This window comes from Schistocerca gregaria, chromosome 4 (assembly GCF_023897955.1).
Source record: "Schistocerca gregaria isolate iqSchGreg1 chromosome 4, iqSchGreg1.2, whole genome shotgun sequence".
Taxonomy (NCBI): domain Eukaryota; kingdom Metazoa; phylum Arthropoda; class Insecta; order Orthoptera; family Acrididae; genus Schistocerca; species Schistocerca gregaria.
This window is the reverse complement of record NC_064923.1, coordinates 758187621-758210123: the sequence shown is the minus strand read 5'-3', so window position 1 is coordinate 758210123 and position 22503 is coordinate 758187621. Positions and strand designations below refer to the sequence as shown.

The following is a 22503-nucleotide window of genomic DNA, read 5'->3' as shown; positions in this document are numbered from 1 at the left end:
TGTGATTTCCTGTCAGAGAGGTCACAGTTCGGAGTAATTGACGGAAAGTCATCGAGTGAAACAGAAATGATTTCTGGCGTTCGCCAAGGTAGTGTTATGGGCCCTTTGCTGTTCCTTATCTATATAAACAAATCAGATGGTTCAAATGGCTCTGAGCAGTATGCAACTTAACTTCTGAGGTCATCAGTCGCCTAGAACTTAGAAGTAATTAAAGCTAACTAACCTAAGGACAGCAGTAAGGAGGCAGTATTCGAACCTGCGACCGTAGCGCGTAGAACCGCACGGCCACTCCGGCCGGCTCTATATAAATGATTTGGGAGACAATCTGAGCAGCCGTCTTCGGTTGTGTGCAAATGACGCTGTCGTTTATCGACTAATAAAGTCGTCAGAATATCGAAACAAACTGCAAAAAGATTTAGAAAAAATATCTGAATGGTGCGGAAAGTGGCAATTGAACCTAAATAACGGAAAGTGTGAGGTCATCCACATGAGTGCTAAAAGGAACTCGTTAAACTTCGGTCACATCAGTCTTATCTAAAAGCCGTAAATTGAACTAAATACCTAGGTATTAGAATTACGGACAACTTAAACTGGAAAGAATACGTAGAAAATGTTGTGGGGAAGGCTAACTAAAGGCTGCGTTTTGTTGGCAGGACACTTAGAAAATGTAACAGACCTACTAAGGAGACTGCATACCCTACGCTTGTCCGTCTTTTAGAATACTGCTCCGCGATGTGGGATCCTTACCAGGTAGGACTGAGAGTACATCGAAAAAGTTCAAAGAAAGGCAGCACGTTTCGTATAATCGCGTAATATGGGAGGGAGTGTCACAGAAATGATACAGAATTTGAGCTGGACATCATTAAAAGAAAGGCGTTTTTCGCTGCGACGGAATCTTCTCACGAAATTCCAATTACCAACTTTCTCCTACGAATGCGAAAATATTTTGTTGACACCGACCTACATGGGGCGGAAAGATAACCACGATAAAATAAGGAAAATCAGAGCTCGTACGGAAAGATGTAGGTGTTCATTCTTTCCGCGCGCTATACGAGATTGGAATAATAGAGAATTGTGAAGGTGGTTTGATGAACCCTCTGCCAGGCACTTAAGTGTGATTTGCAGATTATCCATGTAGATGTAGACTAATGCCAACGGCAAATCTTTGGGATGACTTAGAACATCGACTTCACTCTTGACGGCAGTGTGTAACGTGGCCAGGTTTTGGCTTTTGAGGAAGAACAGGGTACCGATCTTCCGCAGACTCAGACAGACCTCAGTGGAAGGAACTCCGGCAGAGTTCAAGTGGCCGTAAAGGGGAAGGGCGGTCACAGTCCGTACTGATGTCCACTGATAGCTGTCCGGACACTCTTGGGCAGGCAGTGCTTAGCTGTCGCTGGCAGGCAGCGCGCACTCACCGCAGTCTGTGAGGACGGAGAGCCTGGTGCAGGAGACGGCGAGCACGCGGCCTCCCTCGTCTCGCGCCTCGCAGCGGAAGAGCCCGGCGTCCTCCGGGAAGACGTCCCACAGCAGCAGCGAGCGCCGGCCCGCCGGACCGCGGCCGTACCGGAAGTCGCGACAGTCGGGCAGCGGCACGCCCTCGCGGGACCACGTCACCGACAGCTGCTCGCCCTCTGCGGCACACGCACCCAAACACCTCCATTACCTTCTACCACAAGCCACTCACCGTCAGTCGGAATTACTGACTAATCAGGCTCAGCAGTCGAGGCAAATGCTCTCACCTGAAGTAAATCAACGCGAGATGTCACGAACGTGGTACAATTTGCGACGCAGGGTCTTTCCAAAACATTCATCCTTATCTAAACAACCATATCTTCTACACGAATTAAGATAGAAACCTGGGGTGAATTTTAACTTACGCTCGGCACTACTTAGTTACACTACTGGCCATTAAAATTGCTACACCAACAAAAAATGCAGATGATAAACGGGTATTCATTACACAAATATATTACACTAGAGCTGACATGTGATTGCATTTTCACTCAGTTTGGGTGCATTCATCCTGAGAAATCAGTACCTAAAACAACTACCTCTGGTCGCAATGACAGCCTTGATACGCCTGGGCATTGAGTCAAATAGAGCTTAGATGGCGTGTACAGGTACAGCTGCCCAGGCAGCTTCAACACGATACCACAGCTCATCGAGAGTAGTGACTGGCGTACTGTGACGAGCCAGTTGCTCGGCCACCACTGACGTTTTCAATTGGTGAGAGATCTGGACAATGTGCTGGACAGGGCAGCAGTAGAACATTTTCTGTATCCAGAAAGGCCCGTACAGGACCTGCAACATGCGGTCGTGCATTATCCTGCTGAAATGTAGGGTTTCGCAGGGATCGAATGAAGGGCAGAGCCACGGGTTGTAAAACATCTGAAATGTAACGTCCACTGTTCAAAGTGCCGTCAATGCGAAGAAGAGGTAACCAAGACGTGTAACCAATGGCATCCCGTAGCATCACGCCGGGTGATACGCCAGTATGGCGATGACGAATACACGCTTCCAATGTCCGTTCACGATGTCGCCAAACACGGGTGCGACCAACATGATGCTGTAAACAGAACCTGGATTCGTCCGAAAAAATGACATTTTGCCATTCGTGCACCCAGGTTCGTCGTTGAGTACACCATCGCAGGCGCTCCTGTCTGTGATGCAGCGTCAAGAGTAACCGCAGCCATGGTCTCCGAGCTGATAGTCCATACTACTACAAACGTGGTCGAACAGTTCGTGCAGATGGTGGTTGTCTTGCAAACGTCCCCATCTGTTGACTGAGGGATCTAGACGTGACTGCACGATCCGTTACAGCCGTGCGGTTAAGATGCCTGTCATCTCGACTGCTAGTGATACGAGGCCATTGGGATCTAGCACGGCAGTTCCGTATTACCCTCCTGAACTCATATATTCCATATTCTTGTAACAGTCATTGGATCTCGACCAACGCGATCAGCAATGTCGCGATACGATAAACCACAATCGCGATAGGCTAGAATACGACCATTATCAAAGTCGGAAGCGTGATGGCACGTTCGTCTCCTCCTTACACGAGGCATCACAACAACGTTTCACCAAGCAACGCCGGTCAACTGCTGTTTGTGTATGAGAAATCGGTTGGAAACTTTCCTCATGTCAGCACGTTGTAGGTGTCGCCACCAGCGCCAACCTTGTGTGAATGCTCTGAAAAGGTAATCAGATGCATATCACAGCATCTTTCTGCTGTCGGTTAAATTTCGCGTCCGGAGCACGTCATCTTCGTGGTGTAGAAATTTTAGTGGCCAGTAGTGTAGTTTGGATACGTAAGTAAAATTTTTTGCCAAGTTTCTGTTTTTCCTCATTTGGAAGATATGAAGCGCCAAACAAACTGGTACAGGCATGCGTATTCGAATACAGATATATGTAAAGAGGCAGAATACGGTGATGCGGCCGGCAACGCCTACATAAGGCAAGTGTCTGGCGCAGTTCTTAGATAGATCCCTGGACCTTGCATGTCAGCAGGGGACTGTTCAAGCTGGTGGAGCCTCTGGAATGGCGTGGGGAGTGTGCAGTTGGAGTGATATGGGAGCCCTGACACGTCTAGATGCTATTCTGACAAGTGACACATACGTAAGCATCCTGTTTGATCACCTGCATTCATTCTGAAGTGATTAGAGAATTTCCACGTAAATCCTGGAACCACTCGACCTTCTGCCGCCTCGAACACGTGATGTTTTAAAGACGAGTGTAAGAGAGCCTGTTTACTGCGCCACACGTGTCTGTGTGTGCAGGATTGACGTTTGGCACGAGAAGACAGGAGCTGCGTCATACGAACGGCACCGACAAGGTGTAACCGGCAGCGCCTTGGAATCTACAGAGGGGTCCAAAACAATGTATCCACTGTTTGAAAGTCCATAACTTGCAAACTAATTGACGGAGGTGTCTCATTTTTGGTGAAGCTTTAAGTCCAACTTAAAGATATCACTGTAGGTGTTCGAAATGGTCACCATTACCATCCACACACAAACGTGCAGCACGAACTACTGACTGCAACGTGTTCAGTTGGATACTTGCACATGAATTGTAAGTAGGCTGTTTAGGTTTTTTTATTGGTAACGCCACATAGCGCTCTGTATGAAAATCACTGGCTGTGCCGTGTGAAGTCAGTGGCTGGTTGGCATTGTTGTAATACTCGCCATTGTAGTGTTGGGCAGCTGGATGTGAAGAGCGCTTAGCGTTGCGCAGTTGGAGGTGAGCCGCCAGCAGTGGTGGATGTGGGGAGAGAGATGGTGGAGTTTTGAAATCTGTAAGACTGGATGTTATGTATAATTGTTCTAAGGGGACGTTTCAGAATGTACGATGTATTTTCGAAGTTCATCCAATGAGCTTGGCTTTTGTCGATAAACGACGTCCTTGAGTGTTCCCCACAGGTAAAAGTCCAGAGGAGTTAGGTCTGGGGAACGTGGTGGATACTCCACAGCACCTCTACGGTCTATCCACCTTCCTGGTAGATTTTCCTCGAGATAAGTCCTAACACGATTTAGGTAGTGGGCTAGGGCACCATCTTCTTGAAAGTAAACCCTTCCGTCTCCATACAAGTCTCGGATGGCAGGTAAAATGGATGCCTGAAGCTTCTGAAGGTACACTTCACCGGTAACTGTGCCGTCAAAGAAGAATGGCCCAATCAAACCCCGGTAAGACTACCCACACCACACATTTACTCCTGGCAAATTCACGGCCTTGTGTACATGGACGTCCGGATTTTCGGCGGACCAGTAGATGCAATTGTGGCGATTTACTGTGCCATTGAGTTTGAACTGTGCCTCATCAGACCACAGAATCACCTCTGCAAACTCTTGATTGTTGCGCACCATGTTACTAAACCACTCGCAGTACTCCATTCTACGATCTGGGTCGCCCTCGTTCATTGCGTGTAGCCATCGTGGGATGCAGCACTTCCACTTTTCTGTCTTCAAAATTCGCCGAACACTTGAGCGACTCACTCCAGTTTCACGGGCACACTGTCTCACAGACTTCTGTGGTGAGCGAGTGAATTGTTGTAACACACGACAGGAATTAGCTGGACTTGTTACTGTTACAGGTCGTCCAGATCATTGTTTGTTTACATCTTTAACACAGCCTTCGGCTTCAAATTTGTCTCGAATGCGACGAATAGTTAAACGTGTCTGTGGCTCTGGTTGATACTCATTTCGTGATTGCCGTTGAACCTCATTAATGTTTTCGTACTTAAAGTACCACTACAAAACTGACTTCCTTTCATCGAATGTAAGCCTTGCGCCAGCCATGTTTACTCGAGTATCTAGGTGCAAGTAAGAACAAAACACTGGCTATCTGGCGACTGTCATCTGACAAAACAAAACAATGCAATACAACGCTTGTGTGGCGCTTGCCGGAACTACAAACTGTTACACTACCAAAGATGAGACAGCTCCGTCAATTAGTTTACAAGTTATGGACATTTAAACAGTCGATAAATTTTTTGGTCCCCCCCTGTATATCGAAAGGTCAGGCAATGTGTGTGTAAGATTCCGTGCTTTGTGGTGCTATGAGGATTGTTAAAGAGACAGATGAAGCATGGATTGTATAGAGACTTTTGACTTACTTCATGTCTTGGTTATGAACGAAGCAAGACACATGTATGATGTCCACAAATTATTTGGTTATCAAACCATTGATATTTGAATATGTGTAAATAAGTCTAATGTTTAAGGACTAAGTTAGCTTGCAGAAGTTGTAGTCTGTGGAAGTTGAAAATATAAAGTGACTGAACTGAAAAGAATTCTACGAGTACCCAAATTATTTCAAGAATAGAGAAGTAGTTTAATAAATTCCTTTAGCCAGTTATAGCATACGGAGAAGAAGCTTTTGGGAGATCGGCGTAGCTGATTACTCAGAGATGAGGATCGGGTACCCATAACGTGCAAGTTAACTGATTTGAGAGACGTGTGAGCCTTGCAACTCAATACCACACTGTCTCTTGTCATCCGAAAAACGTTAGAATTCATGTGCATTGAGCGTTCTGACGGACTTGGGTAATTCCAGCAGGATAATGGGACACCCCCACATGTCCAAAATTGCTATAGAGTGGCTCCAGGAACACTCTTCTGAGTGTAATCACTTCCGTGGCCATTGAACTCCCCAGACATGAACATTTATTGGGCATATCTAGGACGCCTTGCAACGTGCTGTCCAGAAATCTCCCTCCAGCACTACTTCAGAGTCCCCAGACATGTACATTATTGAACGTACCTGCGATGCCTTGCAACTTGCTGTTCAGAAGGGATCTCCACCTCCTCCTACTCTTACGGATTTATGGACAGCCCTGCAGGATTCATGGTGTCATTTCCCTCCAGCATTGAGGTTGCGCGGATGCGGATATCCGCGGGTATCCGCGGTGTTTGTTACTTGGTGGATAAAATCGCGGCCTGCGCGGATATCCGCGGGTCATCTGCGGATAATGAGCAAGGCATCTGCCCAGTACGTATGTTGCAATGTTAGTTGAAAACTTCAAGTCTGTTGACATTCTTGGAATCTTGCAGCGTCCGGGTAGAGCGGATGTCTGTTGTCCTCAGCCCGTGGCTACGACCGACGTAGCTGTACCCAAAGACCTGCGCCTAATCCGTTTCCGCGACCGTGTCTTTTGTGAGGCCTGTGAAGTGCTCTCTGGGTGGCAAACCTGCCCACTGTCTATCAGACAACGTCAATTATTGCTGGCAGTTTAACTTTTTCACAGGTGCGCCAGCGTTTTGCAGTGTAGGCTTAATACTGTAAATATTTTCACCTGGAAATGACGAGGGCTGAACGCGTAAGCTATAATATAATCATCAGCTGACATGAATGGCTTCAAAATTTGACACATACAAGCAGTGAGTACAAAACAAAACTGTCGGTAAATGATGCAATGTGGTAGTAACAGTTTAAAACCATCGTCATTTTCAGCTGCCTTGGCACAAGAGCAGCGAAATATAATTGTTTCTATACACGTATTTTCATCATTAATACTCTTACATTGAATTTTATTTTTTTAAATAGCGTTTCCAATCTCACGAGTTCCGAGCCGCTATTGTGTGTGCTCCGGAGCGCCAGTGCTTTACTGTTTGGAATGCTCTGCTTTAGAGTAGGTATAGAGCATTTCCTGTGGTTTAAGAAATTAAGTTGTCGCAGAAATGGCGCCCTAACAATAACTATGTCATTACATACCATAATTCTAAGTACTACTGTCCATTACTATTAATTACTCACTCAAAACTTAAATATATGCGGATGCTGTGCGGAAGCGGATTGCACTTTTCTTATCCGCGCAGACCTCTACTCCAGCACTACTTCAGACATTAGTCGAGGGACTGCCACGTCGTTCTGCGGCACTGCTGCGTGCTCGCACGGGCCCTACTCGAACCTAGGCAGGTGTACCAGCTTCTTTGGATCTTCACTGCATATGTAAGTCTGAAATAGTGTAAGTCTTTCTTGTCGCAATAGAAGCTGGAAGCAAACAAACCTGGAGTTGACTAGGTAGTTACTTGCTGCATGGGTCTCTTAGCATGGCGTATCGTGATGACATGGTGCGATTCACATTAGAGAATAGTAGCTTAATTACTATTGACCTATGGACGCAGCAATTAAAGATTAGTTCATGTAACAGAAAACAATATTTAATTTAGTAACACAAGTAATAAAGTAACACTTTGTTGTAAAGAGGCGGCAGGTTTCTAAAAGGAACATTTTCAGCTTAGTCTCAAATTTACCTTTGGTATATGACAAGCATTTAAAACCGATGGATATGTGATGATAGAATTCGAGAATAGCATTATTCACCCTTTAGTGAACTGATTTCTGTTTTAATGAACAGTAATGAAGCTATTTTTTCATGTAGTCTTTCAATTATGTATTACATTTTTTCTGATGGATTCTAATGGATAATATAAAATATGCGCCACGAAAGAAAAAGCGCCTTGTGATTCCAAAGTTAAAACAAGTGACTTCTTACAAATTTGTGTACAAGACAATCTAGAGTAAGCACTACATATTTTTCTTATGGCATGCCTTTGCACATTGAACGCTTGTTTCTGAAACACGAGTTACCCCAGAATTCAATATGATATGCTTCCTTTTGCAGGAAATGAGATATTTTCGTCCGCTAATATGCTTTTTACGTCCTTCTTGCTTCGCCCATAATGCGTTGTTTCGTTTCCAAAATAGGCAGAAGTCTTCGCCTACGGCGAGGTCCCAGACTTTGATGTTAATTTTGTCTCTAATCTGATTTCCACTCCTCATTACTTTCGTACTTCGTTTTATTCGCAATCTACTGTATGTACTCATTAAACTGTTCACTACTTTTGACAGATGCCTCACTCTCACCAATGATAGCATTTTCAGTAGAGACTACTATCGCTGATTTCCTTTCACTCTGAATTTTAATTCTACCCCTGAACCTTTCTTTTGTTCCCCTCAACCTTCTTCTAGTGTGTAGGTTGAACAGCAGAGCAGAAAGATTCTATCCTTACCTTACAGCCCCTACATTTAAGCACTTCGTCTTACATTGTTGTTTCCTCTTCGTTCTCTGTGGTTTATATAAATTTTTCTTAGTATTCCCAATATGTCGACAAATCCTATGAAGATGTCTTGAATTTTATTAAGTCTTGGGTGCATGAACAGGTATGACGTCAAAACTGACTATTATGTGTTTACCTATCCTAAAGCGAAACTGATATTCATCTAACAGAGCCTCGATGTTCTTTTCCATTATTCTATATATTTTTCTTTTTCATAGATATGGATGTGTAAAATGTTAAAATGAATGTACGATAGGTTTTATCTAGGAGGCCATACAGACTCCAATTGGACCGTGCTTAGTAAAGTTCTACGGTGTTCTCGTCGTTAGTTAGTAGCGAGATCCGTAGAAGACATTCACGATAAATGTTTTGATGCGGAATGCGTCAAACGAACAAATCTAGAATACTTACAAAAAAGATGAAATAATATATTCATATGCCTAGAAGCTGGAGATTTACAGGTTTTGGTGTGCAAATGACTAACGACCTCTACTCATGAATCCTCTAAGCTACAGGATGATCTATTAAGAGCAGACATGTTTAATCTATATCTAAACACGCTTCTGCTATCTGCCAAAGATTTTATTTCTATGGGTGTGTTGCTATATTTCACCCCTTAGTATGCTAAAGCTAGATCATTGCTTTTCTTTCAAGTGTTGTAAATACTTCTGTTACTCTGAAATTTAGGAGGACTGTTGCTAAAGAAGTGAATAAATTCAGTGTGAGGCTGTGGGTAATATTTCCATGTAAACACGGTTGTGAAAGGCACACGTAATATTAATAACATTTTTCTTTTTGCAGTGAATACTTTTGCTTAAGGAATTACCACAGAACACAATCCCGTAAGGAAATATGCAAAATATGTTACTGACTGTATATCCGCTAAGTTGACAATTATTCTTATGGTGAAAGTATCCACACCTTAACGTTCTAGGAGGTCTAGTACATTTTTTTTCAGTTTAAGTTTTCACTGATGAACAGACTCGAGAACTTTGAACTTTTTATCCTGTTTAGTATTTCTCGTTGGAATATTGGGTTAGTAGGAGGTGAGGTACTTCTTAAAGCTTTCGTTTTTATGGCTGAAGGAGCACAGGAAAGTGTGAGTAGTGTAGTGACGTATCGCACCTGCACTGCGCGGCGACACAGGTCGTTCTGTTTAGTTTCGTGGTTTTATGTGAAGTTTTCAACTTTTTCTTCCTCGCCCTGTATCCTTTGCTAGCAATTTGGCGCTAATTTGAGCAGTTTTATCTCTGTTGCCGTCTTGTTTTCAGATGTCTTAAAATGAATGAAGAACTGGACATAGGATATACCTTGAAATTTTCTACGAGATTAAAACTGTGTTCCGAATCGAGGCTCGAACTCGGGACCTTGGCGGGCAAGTACTTTACCAACTTTTTTCCCGTCTCATTTTTCTGAGATCACAGATATTTTCAGGTTTACTTTATTATTTAACTGTGATCTATTGTAGTATTTCATAGAGCTGTAAGTCGCCACATTTAAATTTGTCTGAAAGTCCGCCATTGCTGGTGCATTCCGCATTCTTCCAGGCGGCAGACCGCTGTCCAACCCATTTCTTGTCAAGCATTTGTACCAACTGTTTTCTTTTATTTTTTTAGAACTTACTTTCAAGTGCTTTACCACTGTCTTTTTAAATACAGAAGCAATGACAAATATGTAAACCCTTAAGTTTATCACTTTGGATCTACAGGGTACTCAATCAAGGTAACAAGAAAAATTATAACGCAGAAGTTTACTAAAGATTTTTCTACTCTTTATCGATCTACGTGACAGTACCATTGTCACACAAGAAGTAAAAATCTTCTCTCCAGATTTCAACTGATAGCTACCACAGCCTTCTCTTTGAAGGGTGAACACTTCACGATTTTTTTTTAAATCCAAACTGAACGAGAAAAAAAATTAGTGTGGCAAGACCTGAACCAGGGAACCATTTACTGCATAAACTGAGCTACTCAAACACGACTCACTACCCGTCCTCACAGCTCTATTTCCGCCAGTTACCTCGTCTCCTACCTCCCAAACTTCACAGAAGCTCTCCTGCGATCCTTGCAAGACTAGTACTTTTGGAAGAAGGGATATTGCGGAGACATGGCTTAGCCACAGCCTGGGGGATGTTCTAGAATGAAATTTTGACTATGCAGGGGAGTGTCTGCTGATATAAAACGTCCTGGCAGATTAAAACTCTGTGACGAACCAAGACTCGAACTGGGCACCTTTGCCTTTCGCGAGCAAGTGCTCTACCAACTGAGCTACCCAAGCACTAGTCACGCCCCGTCCTCACAGCTTTAATTCCGCCAGTACCTCGTCTCCTACCTTCCAGGCTTCGCAGAAGCTCTCTCGCGAACCTTGGAGAACTAGCACTCCTGGAAGAAAGGATATTGCGGAGGCATGGCTTAGCCACAGCCTGAGAGATGTTTCTAGAATGAAACTTTCATTCTGCTGGGGAGTGTGTGCTGATACGAAACTTCCTGGCAGATTAAAACTGTGTGCCGGACCGAGACTCGAACTCGAGACCTTTGCCTTTCGTGGGAAGTGCTCTACAAACTGAGAAGTGCCAGTCTTGCAAGGTTCGCAAGAGAGCTTCTGTGAAGTTGGGAAGGTAGGAGACGAGGTACTGGCGGAAGTAGAGCTGTGAGGAGGGGTCGTAGGTCGCACTTTGTTAGCTGAGTTGGTAGAGCACTTGCCCGCGTAAGGCAAACGTCCCGATTTCGAGTCTCTCGGCTGCAGAGTCATTTTCAGATGTCTCAAAATGAATGAAGAATTGGAGATGGGATCTAACTTGTCTTCCCCTGGTGGGCGTTGAACCAGTCAGACGCCAAAGGAGATGCGGTGAAGCTCGTGTAACAGTTTTGCTTGAGTAGGGGGCTGGTTCGGAAGTGCTCTGGTGCGGCCTGCGCTAGTCGGTGAGCAGTTGCCTAGCTTGCTGGCAGCGCACGTACCTGTGTGTAGGCGGACGCGCAGCTCCAGCGGCGAGCCCTCGACGGCGGTGCAGGCGGCCGGCAGCGGCTCTGCGAACACCGGCTGCTGCTGCTGCTGCTGCTGGCGCACCCCCGCCGCCCCCTCCTCGACGTCGCCGTCCATCGGCTGGTCGTCGCCGGCGCCGGCGACGGGGCGCCTGCAGACACGACACGGCGCGGCGGTCACACCCAGGCGGGGCTGGGGGCATCAGCTCGACACACTCAAATCCACGACTGCCAAGAACCGCAAGACGAGTGGATGTTTTGTTTGATGGAACTTCTGAGTGTGTACACTTTCTAACAGATACGCTGTCGCTGTTGTCGTAAAAGACGCCACTGAACATAAAGCAATCCTCTGGCTAGAAACATTGGCGGGTCTCTCGCCCATTCAGCGCAGCTAACTACCGACCCTTTGACCCCCCTCCCCTTACGACTACGCTACGACAGTGTGCAAAGTAGTAAGGCTGAAAAAGCATTAGCATTATTTGCTGCTTTGGATCGTGTTCAAAATTCATTGAACGGTACATGTTTTTTCTCACTGTAAACCACAGCAAGAACTGCGGTCGCACTACAGTTCCATTGGGGTTGCTGACCCACGAAGTCTTTAGGGAGGGATTGAAGCATCCGTGGCGTGTCAGCAGGGTCAAAGGTTCTCAAAAGCGTCGCCCCGTTGCTCACTGCGCTGCGAACTGTCGCTTTCGACCGCAACGATTTTGAGAATCATTGTTTCAAAGGAAGGGGTGCCTCCAGTGACGTCCCTTATGCCAACCCCTCACGCCTTTTCGTGTCAATTCCGAACAGCGGTGTGTCTGCAAAATTTTCTTCTGTCACACATAATTAACCATATGATTTCAAAGCTAGGCATCGCGATTCTGTTCTCAACAGCGCAAACGTAAAATGTAGCAGAATCACATATATTCTCTTATTACATATAATAATGATGTCTAGGCATAACCGAGCAAGTAATTTGTATGGCACGAAGGCTCCTTACAACTGCGAGAGACAGATTATCTCCGACTAGTGATATAAAGACTCTCTGGATATACAGGGTGTCCGAAAAGACTTTCCCTGATTAGATAATTTGTAACTCAGGCTATAAGTAAGATACAAATATGAAACTTGTGTCGAATTGTTTACAACTATCAAAGTTTTTTTTCTGTTTTAGCTTCGCAGTACGTAAGTAGTGGATGAGATACAGTGCCCAAGCAGCCAAGTTAACCAATCAGGAGAAGGTACAGTGTGTCCTGTGGTACCATAAACACGATCACCAACCACAGTGCAGAGACACTTCAGACAACCTTTGGAAGGAATCCACCTGATGGTAAGAGCATTAAAGGCTGGTATGAGAAGCTCAAGAACACAGGATCGGTTGCTGACCTTCCGAGATCTGATTGACCAGGAACCTCAACAGACAGGGTGGAAGCTGTATGGCAGGCAGCCTTTTCTGCGAAGTCCGAAGAAATCGGTGCGCAGGGCCTCACGTGAATTACAGATGCCAAAAAGCTCTCTCCATGACATTTTACACAAACGTTTGTTGTTTCGTCCATACAAAGTGCAAATCGTCCAGGTCTTGTTGCGCAATGACAGTACACGTCGATATGACTTTGCGGTCGAAATGCTATCACGTATTGAGGACGATGATGGTTATCTCAGACGAATTGACTTTTCCGACGAAGCGACCTTTTTTGTCAGTGGAGTAGTGAATCGCCATAATGTGCGCATTTGGGGTTCACAACCACTTGGCGAGGACATGGAGTGTACCAGAGGCAGTCCAAAGGTGAGTGTTTGTTGCGATCGAATTATCGGGCCATTCTTCTTCGCTGAGGATAACATCACATCTGCACTGTATCTGGACATGTTTCAACTGTATGCAGTTCATGTCTTGTTTCAGCAAGACGATGCACCGCTTCATTGGGGTTTGGACGTCCGTGCCTATCTAGATATGACCTTTCCTGGACGATGGATTCGTCGTGATGGGCCAACGGTTTGGCCTCCACGCTCTCCTGACATAGCCGCATTAGACTTCTTTTTATGGGGTTATGTCAAGGACGAGGTGTACCGAACACGTGTACCAGACCTTGAAACCCTGCAGCAACGGATACCCACAGTCGTTGAATCGATCCCTCCAGTGATGTTGGTGAATGTGAGGACGGAAATTGAATATCGCGTAGATGTCCTACGTGATACCAAGGGTGCTCATGTGGAAGTTTACTGATGTGTGAATAAAACTTTGATAGTTTGTAAGCAATTAGACACCAGTTTCACATTTGTATCTTACTTCTAGCCTGAGATATCAATTTATCTAATCAGGGAAAGACTTTTCGGACACCCTGTAGTGTGCGACATTACGTGTACACGTTAAATTCTTTGGTTATTTTAAGTTCTGCCTTGTCTGTGGCTCAGAACATTATTTGGTGTGTCGCAACTCGTAGGTAATTTTGTATCCTGGGAAATCAGCAGAGTTGTTTATGTCCTATTTTAAGAGATGAAATTCTTGACTTTATCGAAATTAATACACAACTTGGACACTGATTCCGATACTACAGAATGAATACGTTATAGCATCCAAGACGGCTTCCCCACGGCGTACATTTGTTCCTCTGAGTATTTTAAGAATTTTGAGTCGATGATCGCTGGAATTCTGCAGAATCACAGAGATTTTATTCCAAGTTCTAACTTCGAAAACCAGAGTCAGACAGACTATGATAATGAACTGTAACTTCTAGTCTTTTGTTTTATAGCCTTAAGTATTCAAAATAGTAACAAAATTTCTACCTGGAAGTGTGAAAGATAGTTGTGTAAAAAAATATTGGGGAAGCTACTTCTCTCGCCAAAAAGTTTCCATATTATTCAGTCATAATAAATTAACTTCCATTTCAGACGTGGAGGGAAGTTAAAAGGAACACGTAGGTGAAATTTGGCGCCAATGTGACGTCCTTAATTCTAATTCCACTCCATAACATAATTGATGTTCGATGTACAGATCGAACAGTAGGCGCGAAAGACTCTATCCGTGTCTTACACTCCTTTTAATATGAGCACTTCGTTCTTGGTCGTGCAGTCTTATTATGCCCTCTTGCGTCTTGTGCATATTCTATATTACACTTCTCTCCCTACAGCTTACCGTTATTTTTCTCAGAATTGCGGACATCTTGCCCCATTTTACATTGTTAGACGCTTTTTCCAGGTCGACAAATCCTATGAACGTGTCTTGATTTTCGTTTAGCCTTGCTTCCGTTATCAACCGCAACGTCAGAACTGCCTCTCTCGCGCCTTTACCTCTCCTACAGCCAAACCGATCGTCATCTAACACATCCTCCATTTTCTTTTCAATTTCTTGTGCCTCGTGTTACAATGAAAGACGCCTGCCAGCCCGTGGCGGAGGTCGACAGATTGGGGTCTAGTGGGAGCGTGGTTCACCGCTTCGCGAACACCGCTGCTCGCGTTTCTGACCATCCCGCGAGTGTCATTTGGATGAGATCAGGGGGCCGTACTCGATGCGCAGCAGGACCTCGCCTCACGCGACTAGCGCCTGACAGGACCGACGTATTGCTCGCTCGGCCGTGCAAGATTGCACAGCCACGTCACGTGCCTGTTGTCAGGAAATTGGTTTGTTTCCAGCGATGCAACTATCCATGTGGACTGACAAGGACATCCGGAGCACCGGCAGAGGTGGCGGCTCCGTCTACAGCATTTCTTTCGCAGCATACCAGCACATCACCTGCGAATTTAACCGCGAATTCTTCCTACTGAACCGTAAAAGCATGATCATTGAAATATCGTTATGTCCTATCTTTCCTGGCTTTGCAGCTATACTGGCTAACAAGAGGTAAGTAACTGCTCATAAAACTCCACATAAAAGTCACCTCGTTAAGAGAGAATCCTGTTACACGCATTTCGGAACGAGCTGATGAATGCTGAACAAGGCGTGAATGTGTACGCAATCGCCGTAATTTGAAGTCGGACGTAACTACGAAACGCTTCTGTCGTAATGGCAGCCGGTCGGTTCCCTCCGGATCGTAAATATGGCTGCGGAGGCGAGGCGCAATGCCGAGTACTTTTTGCCGTATAAATTAAGGCCGTAAATTGGGCTTTCGGTGTTCGTACAGACGCACGTGTGCGTCAGCTCTCCTGAAAACGCGGTTAGTGGAGTTCTGTAGCCTGTAACTGCACACAGCGAACTTGCGGAGCATCGAATATGTGGGGAAATGTGAAAATATTCGCAGTTCAAATCAATTATAATTGGTGGTTGATGTATTTCCATTTCAAATCAGAAGCGTGTTTTTACCGCACTACTCGAGGACGCCAAGGGGAATTCTAACAAATAAGCTGAAACATTTCCAGAACCCCGCTTCGATATCAAGACTAGCAGAATTGGAGAATAGTTTAATGAAATCAATAAAAAAGTGTCCGCCCCGATAGCTGAGTGGACGGGCCCTGGTTCGATTCCCGGCTGGATCGGAGATTTTCTCCGCTCGGAGACTGGGTGCTGTGTTGTCCTCACCATCATTTCATCACCATCCGGCCCGCAGGTCGCCCAATGTGGGGTCGAATGTGGGAAGACCTGCAGCAAGGCGGCCGGACCTGCCCCGCAAGGAGCCTCCCGGCCAATGACGCCAAACGCTCATTTCCATTTCCAATAAAAAAAGTTGCTTTTGTGGGTCAGGAAATTTGTGAATAGAAGCCTACTTTGACTGATAACTATCACGTCCGTCCCTCTAAAACATCACTTTTTTGCTACAAGTCGTGTATTTTATACATTATCCCATCAATGTTTACTAGCTCACACGAAGGCTAAGGAACCACTGCACTGCCGGTATGTCAATTCTTTGGCGCGGATAACAGCAGCGTCGCACTGTGGCATAGAAGCACTGAGGACTTGGTAGGTCGCTGGAGGGAGTTGATATCACATCTACACACAAGTCACCTAATTCCTGTAAATTCTGGGGAGGTTGCGATGAACTCCGACGCCACTTTTAATCACATCGCACATGTGTTCGATCGGGTTCAGATCTGACGAGTTGGAGGACCCAGCACATCAATCAGAACTCGCCACTGTGTTCTTCGATCCACTCGATCACTCCTGAACTTGTGACATTTCGCATTATCTTGTTGAAAAATGCCACTTCAATTGGGAAAACATGATCGTCATGAAGGGGTATACGTGGTCTGCAACCAGTGTAAGATACTGCTTGGCGATCAAGGGATCTTGCAGGAGTCCCATTGGACTGATGGATACCCACTTCAGTGTTCCCCCAGTTTGTCTCCGTCCCGCAGTATAGATGTCAAGGAGCTGTTCCCCTGGAAGACGACGGATTCGTACTCACACATCGGCAGTTGCCGATGTCGTGATGTTGGCATTGACACGTGCATGAGTTGTTGGCTGCGGACGCCCATCATTGGAAGCGTTCGGTGCTCTCTGCGTTCAGACACAGGTCGCCGCCTGTCCTGTTGTACCAGCCTGCCAGGCTAAGAGTCCGGCATGTGTCACGAGGGGTGGCGCCCAACCCCACGATGTATGGGTTCAAATGGCTGTAAGCACTATGGGACTTAACATCTGAGGTCATCAGTCCCCTAGACTTAGGACTACTTAAACCTAACTAACCTAAGGACGTCACACACATCCGTGCCCGAGGCAGGATTCGAACCTGCAGCAGCCTAGAACCGCTCGGCCACAAAGACCGGCCAAAGTGGTTTCGCCACGTGTTGAAGACACTCCTCGAAGTCGTGCGCTTTCCGAAATGATTGTGTCGAGCCTCCGGCAATCAGAATCTGACCACGGTCAAACTCAGGTAGACCGCGCACCTTCCCCGTTCTATACACGGACAGCACGCTCACTGAGGCTACACGCAGCGCGCGTGTTTCTGCCTAGCAGTCACTCCTCGCCACGACGGCTTTTATCGATAGCAGGCCGGTAGTCATAATGTTCTGGCTGATTAGAGAATATTTTTTTACAAGAAAATCAGGGTACTACAGGCGTTACGTCGTCGTTTTGGATATAGCTTAACGTTACTCACTTTTGTCGAAAATACGAGATATCTGTCCTGGCCTGTGTTTACACGTGCCCTTATCGCCAGGTTTCCTTGGTGTTAAATCCGACAGAAACATTGCACCCAGCCATTCGTGATCATGCTTCATACATGAACCAATTTGGAGTATAATTGTGCGAAATCTGATAAACGTTTGTCAAGATTTCTCGCAAAGAGAATATTACTTCACGGATACTTTCCTTTTTACGATGGCACTGATTGCCCCACGACACTATTGTTCATCTTTGACTTAGAGGAAAGACTACCAGAGAGCCATCTCATAACTACGTGGCGTTAACACTGTATCGCGTCGTTATTGCTTAAGGAACATAAATAACAACTTTGTCTGAAATGGAAGAAAAAAAGAAAAGATCAGAGATAATTACTGCCGTGAAGCGAGTTTATTACATATATAGATTATGTGAATTGCGTTAAAGGTGGGTCAGAGATGTTAACCAGATGCTTTGTAGAGCGGCTGCTTAATGACCTTCAGTGGCGGAGGTTTCAGACAAAATTGGAGAATTTCTAGACTGAGTTTCTTATAAAAATTTAGAATGTATAACAGGTGTTTTGAAGTCTTGCAAAACAGGATTACAAAACGACGAGATACTGTCACCCTGTCTCCTGCGCTTGCAAGGGACTTGTCGTGGAAATCGAAGACAAGCTGCCGGCTGCGAACCACCTGCATCCCTTCACGCTTGGTCTTCCTCGACGACGTCATACTTCAGCAGCATAATTGTCCGTGTCTCGGGCCAAGAACAGAGCTACAGTGGTTTGACGAGCATTATAGTGCAATCACGTTGACGTCGCGGCGACCAAATTTGCCTCATGTAAATCCTACGGAACCCATCCGTGTCACTATTAAGCACCTTCACAGCGGCCCGTGAATTACATGACCTGTGCGTAGACATCTAATGTCACATATCTCCACAAACCTACCAACAAATGTCGTATCCCTGATACGTAGGATCAGTGATGTATTTCGTTCCAAAGACGGACAAACAAGCCATGAAACAGATGGTCATAATAGTTTGGCTCATTAGAGTTCATAACATAATCGTCAGGCCTCTCCTTAAACCGACAATTGATCAGATCATTCATAAATTGTGACGAATTGAAAAAAAAAAGACTTCCCTTTGTTGCTAGCGTCTGCAATACCTCTGAATATTTAACTCCGAAAGGTAACTTCCGTGACAATAGATTATTCGTTGGTTGACATACTCGTATTTATAAAATATAATTTGTGACGAGTCTAATAAATATTCTGCATGTCTCTTTCTGTTAAATCTAACAAAGAACTTGATTTGGAACTCTGCTCAGAGTCACTGATACCCTATAATTCGCAGTTTCGTTATGTTAAGTGTCTACCCATTGAAAAAATGGTCTCATTGTTGTACAGAAGACGTCTCTGACATACGACGGAAACTGAAACGATTCTCAGCATCTGTTGGAAATTCCTCGTAAAGGCAATGAAAAGCCCCTAAACTTATTCGACACTGCTTTTTGTGTTGCCTGATACGGACGACGCCTGCCGCAGCCACAACTACTTACTCTGCACGGTAACGTTTTATAGCAAAGTAGCCCAAGAGTGAGGCGCATGTCAAACGTTCCGTCCCGGGGTTGCGATTTGTTAATTTTTTCCTTCCCGCCGTAATCGACACTTTTAAAGTGGCGCAGATGCCTAGAATTTTAATAATAATGAGAATGAAACATATAAACTGTTTTAATACAACAGTAAAAATAATTTTTTTATAATATGTTTACAACATCACTTTAAATAAGTTCCAAGAAACTGAAAGTCAGCGAAATACGTTATTTGAAAGGCGTTCGTCCGACAGTCTGAAAAGTGTATCCGTCGTGGAATCAATTTGAGAACTTTAATAGCAACGACCTCTCACAAGTTTGATAATGTCGTAAATTACTGGGCATACAATCGAAGTGTGCGTTCACCATAGCCAGTATTTCACTTACCATTACGATGAGCTCCATTTTCTACTGTAGCTAGTGTTGGTTCCTACTATTTGTGTTGTAGTTACTTTAAATGCTGTATCGAATATTAAATATAAGCATATTTAGAACATTTGTAAAGACATGTGATTATACTGAACACCTGGTTAAATGTAAGAGATGGCCTGGTGGCGCTAACCAGAATAAATTAACAAATAAATGAAACAGAAATTAAAAAGTGGGAACACATCTCTGCAGGCTACGACAATGTGAACGCGCGAATGGGAGGATGAGGCGTTTCTTGCAGTCATTTTCGCAGACTCTGAAAAGCGAGAACGCGACTACTTTTTGCCGGTTCTGCCTGTGTCGGCAGCAAGCCCAGCGTCCCGGGGTGGCAGGATTTTCTTATACGAGCCCGTCCACGAGGGATGGCCTTCAGGCTAGCAACTAGCAAGTATCCCCTGTTGACCACGGGTCGTAATTTCTCAAAATTCAAAGCCATTTTCGAGGTTATTAGTTTTCGTGATGCTTAATTCGGCGAGAGTTCGCTAGGGCCTATAGAAACAGGCTTATGTACGGAGTGACAGTTATAAAACTATGTGGAAAAAAACGTAAAGTAGTTACAAACTACGGCGTGCGCACACTTTATGCAACATGTAAACGTCACTATAAATATTCGGATTTAGGTTATGACACGTTCGATATGCCTGCCATCGTTGGCGACTATGTGGTGCAGACGAACAGCGAAATTCTGCGCGACCTGTTGAAACGTCGAAACATCGATGCTGTCGATGACCTCCTGAAAGGCTGTTTTCATCTCAGTAATGCTTTTGGGGTATTCCTGTACACCTTGTCTTTAATACAGCCCCACAAAAAGGAGTCTTATGTGTTCGGATCCGGAGAATGTGACGTCGAATCGAGGCCCATGTCAGTGGCCTCTGGGAACCCCAGTGCCATAATGCGGTCCGCAAACTGCTCCTTCAGGACATCTAACTCTCTCCTGGTTCGATGGGGTCGCGATCCGTTTGACATGAACCATGTCTTGTCGAAATAAGCATCACTTTGGATAGTGGGGATGAAATCATCTGCCAAAACCTTCACGTACCATTCGGTAGTCACCATGCCATCAAGGGATATTGCATCGGTTATTCCGTGACTGGACACTGCACACCACACAGTCAATCGTTTGGGGCGAAGAGACTTCTCGGTAGAGAAATGCGGATTCTCAGTCCCCCAAATGCGCCAATTTTGCTTATTGACGAACCCATCCCAATGAAAATGCGTATACACATACTAATTCCCATCATGCCCGCGACCAACCATGCAGTTTGAACGTCGAAACGCAAACCGTTCAGAAGTTATGACAATTTTATTTCATATAGTTGAATAACTGTTACTCTGCAGAAACTGGCAAATGTAAAAGCTTTTAATAACATCGTCAGCTGTCTGGGACAATATGCCGACAGGAGGCGGATTAACTATCTCGCAACATCTGAACAAGAGGTGGCATGTTTGGGTTCTGTGTGTCGAAGACAGGATAGAGGAAACGGCCTCCTACGTGGAAGAGCCGTTCGTCTCTCAACTTCTTACGTTGCTTCCTTTCTGTATGAACTGAGACGTTATAAAAATTCGTAAGATTGTGCCGAATTCTACGTCCCTGTCAGTATTTTCAGACTTGATAGGTTGTCCCCATATACGAGGGCTATTCGGAAAGTAACATCCGATGGGGTGCGAAATGGAAACCAGATTGAAAATCCGATGAACCTTTGCACAGATGTGTTGCGCAGTGTCTCTAGTATACCTGTAGATCGCGCCACGTCGCTCTTTTCAGTTCTGATCGCACAGTGAGCACGTAAATGTGCCTAGAAAGTAGTGTCTCCTTCGAAGTATGAAGGCCTGGCGTGAGATTTCGCCTGATGTCATGCAGTCCACACAACGTAACTGTCACGCGCTTCCTTATGCATGACACTTCTCGGCCGCGCTCTGTAGGGGCAATGAAGATGCTGCTGCAGGGTTTTCGATGGGAAGTGTTTGATCACGCACAACATAGCCCGCAATTGAATCTCCCTGAGTTTCATCTTTGCTCACATGAACCCCTGACTGCGATGACAACGTTCTGGGGAAGACAACGAGCTGTACACCAGCGTAGACAATTGTCAGAACGCACAGGCGGCGTCCTTCTATGACGAGGACATTGAAACGTTGGTAGGACATTACGACAAATGTCTGAATCGGAGCGGTGACTACTTAGAGAAGTAGCTGGAAGATGTAGGTAACAGCTGCAAATGAAACATTTTTGTATACATGGTTCTCGGGCGAGACGTCGGATGTGATAGAGAAAACTCCACAATATTTCGTCAGCGCAACTGGCAGACATCTTCAGATGCGCTGACGAAATATTGTGGAGTTTTCCCTATGACATCCGACGTCTCGCCCGAGAACCATATATACAACATGTCCGTCGGGAAAGGCTCAAGCAACACAAAACGTTTTTGATTTCACAGTGGTCTCCATTTGGCTATCGATCGGACGCTACTTTCCTAACGGCCCTCGCAGGCGTCAGGAGTGAGGGGCGCGTCGCCGCTACTCACCTGTAGTAGGAGTAGCCGGAGTAGGCGCTGGGGGCGGCGGCGGCGGCGCGGTAGGCGCTCAGCTGCGGGGCCGGCCCCAGGCGGCGGCCCGGCGTGGGCGACGCGCGGGGCGACGCGCTCCAGGCGCGCGCGCCCGAGCTGCTGCGGCCGCGGCGCTCTGCAACAGCAACAGCAGGCACACGTGTAGGGCACCGGCGGTCAGTCACGGCCGCCGTGTCGCAGCGGGCCTCTGCAGCTGTGTACACTACTGGCCATTAAAACGGATACACCAACAAGAAATGCAGGCTGTTCATTGGACAAATATATTGTACTAGAACTGACATGTGATTACATTTTCAGACAGCTTGGGTACATAGATCCTGAGAAATCAGTACCCAGAACAACCACCTCTGTCCGTAATAAC

General features: G+C 45.5%; 1 protein-coding gene across 2 annotated transcripts in view; it reads right to left on the bottom strand.

The window, feature by feature from the left end:
• The window catches only part of LOC126266718 (titin homolog), a 1013152-nt gene that overhangs the window by 187330 nt on the left and 803319 nt on the right, over positions 1-22503 (bottom strand). For both annotated transcript variants that reach the window (XM_049971188.1, XM_049971189.1), the window contains exons 26-28: positions 22101-22257; positions 11516-11691; positions 1419-1634 (exon numbers count right to left, since the gene is read on the bottom strand). In XM_049971188.1, coding sequence (XP_049827145.1) covers positions 1419-1634; positions 11516-11691; positions 22101-22257 — 549 coding nt within the window. The remainder of the gene's footprint in view (positions 1-1418; positions 1635-11515; positions 11692-22100; positions 22258-22503) is intronic.